At 38.1% G+C, this 4,204-nt stretch overlaps 1 protein-coding gene across 1 annotated transcript in view; it reads right to left on the reverse strand.

Annotated features, from left to right (window-relative positions):
* The window catches only part of LRRC31 (leucine rich repeat containing 31), a gene marked incomplete at its 5' end in the record, with an annotated part of 8,864 nt that extends 4,867 nt beyond the window's left edge, over window positions 1-3,997 (reverse strand). Inside the window, 3 exons of the mRNA XM_010165476.1 lie at window positions 154-321; window positions 1,193-1,360; window positions 3,830-3,997. Of these exons, the coding sequence (XP_010163778.1) occupies window positions 154-321; window positions 1,193-1,360; window positions 3,830-3,997 (504 nt within the window). The remainder of the gene's footprint in view (window positions 1-153; window positions 322-1,192; window positions 1,361-3,829) is intronic.
* Between the last annotated feature and the right edge of the window lie 207 nt (window positions 3,998-4,204).

The following is a 4,204-nucleotide window of genomic DNA, read 5'->3' on the forward strand; positions in this document are numbered from 1 at the left end:
TCCGTAGTCTTTTATCAATCCTCAAACAGCAAATAACGATGCCCATTAATACTGCCAAACCATCGGCAAAATCCCACCTCATTGCCTTTCTTAAATGGTTTTCAGATGTACAATTTATTCAGAATGAAAGTCTTTCTGAACATAAAGTCTAACCTAAGCCCTGGAGGCTGTCTTGCTTTAATCCACACATGTGCAAGTTTAACTCTTTCAAGCCTGGCACATTTTTCAGATTCTGAGCAATAACCTTCATGCTGCAGCCGATGTGTTTGTTGATAGAGAGATCTAATACTTCGAGGTTTGGGACCACAGTTAGAATTTCAGCTGGGAAAAAAAAGAAAATAAAACCAGAATTGGTAATTGTCTGGAATATATACAGATGAACCTAGAAAAGTATTGCACCATGACAAACAGGAAGAGGTAGGCTGGGTTTACTATATGTGTGGTTTAGACTTACTAAGTTCCTGTTCTACCTAAAAAGTACAGCAAAACAAAGATTGGATAGGAATCAAGAAAAGCAGTGAAAGATCTGTTTGAAAATAAAGGTGAAAAAAATACACAGACAGGAAGAAAAATACAGGGGAATAAAAAGCAGGAATACAAAGAGAAATAAAAATTTCTAATGAAAATATACAGCACTGAGTGTTGCATATGAGCCATCTCTTGCCATGGATATGAGAGCACAGGGGCTTCTCTTTAAGGAGAAAGTATCTTTAAAACACAGAATCAGATCAAAAGACCACACAGGATTAAGCTACGGTGAGAGGAAAGAGGAGAGGGGTGCTCAGTGGTTGCCAGCTCAGCCTAAACTCCCATCCCTCAGGCCTTCTTTCCCATCCCATGGCTAACTACATACTCAGCTGCTTAATTTTAAGCAATCAATGTTGGAAATTCTGGCACACACAACTTGCTCAGGGTCTCAAAGGATCCAGTAACCCTGGAGTACTGAGGCAGCCAGACTGTGGTTTAGATCTAGCTGTTCTTCTCAACCTTACCTCAAATGATTAGAGAGAATAATTTTCCTCTTTGGAAGAAAGTGCATTAAATCCCAATACTGTGCGGTAAATACTGTCATAATGCAGAGCCTGAAATAAATTAACTTTGCACTAATACTGAGCTTAATATAGCCATAATCTGAGCCAAACAAGTTACATTTTTGCAGTCAGTCCCAGTCCAGCTATGTGGAAACACATACCAAGGGATTCTCCATCCTTTGCTGTCAGGTTACAGTCTGTAATTTTCAGAATTTTTAACTCGCATCCTTTGGGGAGTTTTTTTGTCAGGAGTGATAGTTTTCCACCTATGTTACTGTTCCATGATAAATCCAGTTCTTCAAGTTGAGGAACAATTTCAAATGCCTCTCCTGTAACAGAAGTCTAAGATAATTCATTCTAGGTATCAGTTTCAATGCAAGACAGAAATAGAGGTTTGGAATATATTAAAGAGGAAGGTTAGCTACTTAATTCTCAAATGATTATATTTTAAGTGGCTTGTCAGGAAAATTGGTGCATCTCATTAATTGCTGCTCCTGCAGCAATGTTGTATAAATTCTCACCTTGTCTAAGGAGCAATACATTGTCACAGCACACACAGACTTCTTGGCCATCATTGTAGACCTGTGCCAGGACCCAGAAAGTCTAGTCTACAGGGAAATCAATACAAGTGACAAGTCTGAATTTACTGTCCTGTATAGCTCTGCTCTATTTTATTTGGCAAATTTCCAACGTCCTCTGTACTGCATCCACAGGTCATTTTGGAGGAGATGAAAGAAGTCCTCTCGCAGCTATTTCTGAAATTTAAAAGTTTAATTTCTGACCTGAATTTCTTATTCACTTCATAAGGAATCTAGATGAGCATTGTTTTGACCCAAACTAACTTCCCCATGCTTTGAAGGCAGACAGCACCAATTTTGCTTACATTTAGGAAAATTTAGTCTTTTCCAGGCTTGACACACCTGCAAATGTGAACTGTGTTAGTGCTTCTTTGTAAAACTAACATCCCACTGCAAAATCCAGCTCCCTAACTTTCTTTGTAGAGGATGGAGGTGGATGTATATTTGCATAAATCCATGCCCAGGGAAGATCAATTAATCAGCTCATATGCAAATACAATTTCCAAGTGTCACACAAAAATTTTTGATCCAAAGTCTCATCATCAACCTAATATTTGAGAATTTTATTTTAATAATAAAACCCTTTAACGTCTGTGTGTTTTCATAATTAATTCTTCACAAAAGATTTATAATAGAAAAATAAGTCTTTCTGTTGCAGTAAGTGACTATCCAAGTTTGAGAGGAAAGGACATGCCTTAATTTTTATTTTTGCATTTATTTTAAATGATTGCCTCAGTCTTGACTACTGGGCCATGCACTGCAGTTTTGCCTCTGCAGCATAGCCTGTTTCTGTTTAACATCAGGACTAACAATCCAGTTGTATTTTCCACCCAGAAGATAAATAAAGGACTATAACTCCAGGAATGGTTTCCTACCACCTCTCCCAGTCACAGCTCTGAACAATCACATAGGAGAGGTTTGTATTATGGTTATAGTTGAGGCATTGATGTCTGAAAGAATGCACCAAGTCCACAAGTGGACATATTTCCACATATAGATGTAGACAGGGTCAAACAGGCAATATTGGTCTAAATAGGCCTGATATTTTCAAAAGTGCAGGTAAAATCAATGCAAACTCACTGTTGCTATTCCACCTGCCAAGGGCATCACATTTTCGCTGGAAATTCAAGTCCTGTGATCAGTTTTGTGTCTGTTTCAGCAGAGGCCAAGACAGAAGGGGGAAGGAAACAGCATAGAATCATTACAAAGAACCAGGCAGAATAAATCAATTGGAAATATAACCAATAAACCTCAAGAGAAAAAAAAAATATGAGAAAAGAGTTTGAAAAAGAATGAAATAATTTTTTAAAAATCTGATAGAAAATGAAACATAGATTTTACCCTCATCAGAAACAGGCCAATTATTTTCACCAACTTTTGTAGAGATGCATTTTTCCTCTGCAACAGATAGCATCACCCACTTTTGAGCTACCATCATTTCTGTAATATAATTTATGAACCTTTCCTGGAAAAAGCCTGGATATGAATGACATAAAACCCAGCTTTATAAGTTAGACCAGTTTTTAGAACTTGCAAAATCAGCAGTAGGTTTTTTAGAATTCCTATTTGATTAAGTTTGCCCTTCTTTTAGATACATAACAGACCCACCCCAGAGTAAACTCCAAGCTCAGAGGTAAGTGACTCAGCGTCAGAACCTGAGTGCATAACACCACCTTTAAAACCTTTAAATCTCACACTTTGCAGAAAGCAGGGCTGCAGGCACTCCAAGCAAAGAAGTACACAGAGGAATAAGCTTCTCCCAGACTAAGTTATAAAGCTCCAAGGCAGCACTACTTCTGGTTTTAAGCTTCCTCCAAAAGACCACCCATTTCTTTGTGCTGAGCAATGCATCTGTCCTAAAGCATGAAGACCTAAGCTGACCTTATTATGACTGTCTCAGTTTGTTTCAGTTCTTCTACCTACCATTAGATATGAAAGCTAGCCAAAAAAATACTAATCTAAATTGAAAACATGCTTTCCTGCAAATAGGACTGAATTCAGTTCCTTTCTGAATGTGAAACCTTCATGCCTTGAGGAATGAACTGGGCAGAGCTACTCAAATGTGGAAGATCACTCCCAAGCCCAGGTTCTTTCTATTGCTTCATAGCAGGAGTTTACATTGTCTAGTGTGGAAGCAGCAGGGGGGGGATGTTGGAAGAGATGAGTTGGATTACATTAGACCCAAGCTGTCTGGAAGGAAATGTAAATGAAATCCTGTACCTAAGGAGGTGACATCCTCAGCTGTCAGTCTGCAGTTGTTAAGTCGAAGGACTTTTAACAGATTTACATGATGAAGATGAACAGTGAGAGCTTTCAAAGTCCCACCAACACAACCATTCCAGGACAGGATGATCTCTTTCAACTCTGGCAGAAATGGCAGCAAAGAAGCTGTAAAAAGAAAAAAAAAAAAGATAAAAAAAAGAAAAGGAAAAGCATATTTTTGTTTGCATAATATCTGCACACCCTGGATGTCAATGCATCCTAATACAGAGATGCTTTCTACAACCAATATGGCATTATAAAGCCATGACAATTTGTACTTCAGTTTTCTTATTTGTAGTTTGTGTAAGGACATTCATCCACTTCACAGAACTG

The sequence above is a fragment of the Antrostomus carolinensis genome, unplaced genomic scaffold (genome assembly GCF_000700745.2).
Source record: "Antrostomus carolinensis isolate BGI_N321 unplaced genomic scaffold, ASM70074v2 scaffold19183, whole genome shotgun sequence".
In the NCBI taxonomy this organism is placed as follows: domain Eukaryota; kingdom Metazoa; phylum Chordata; class Aves; order Caprimulgiformes; family Caprimulgidae; genus Antrostomus; species Antrostomus carolinensis.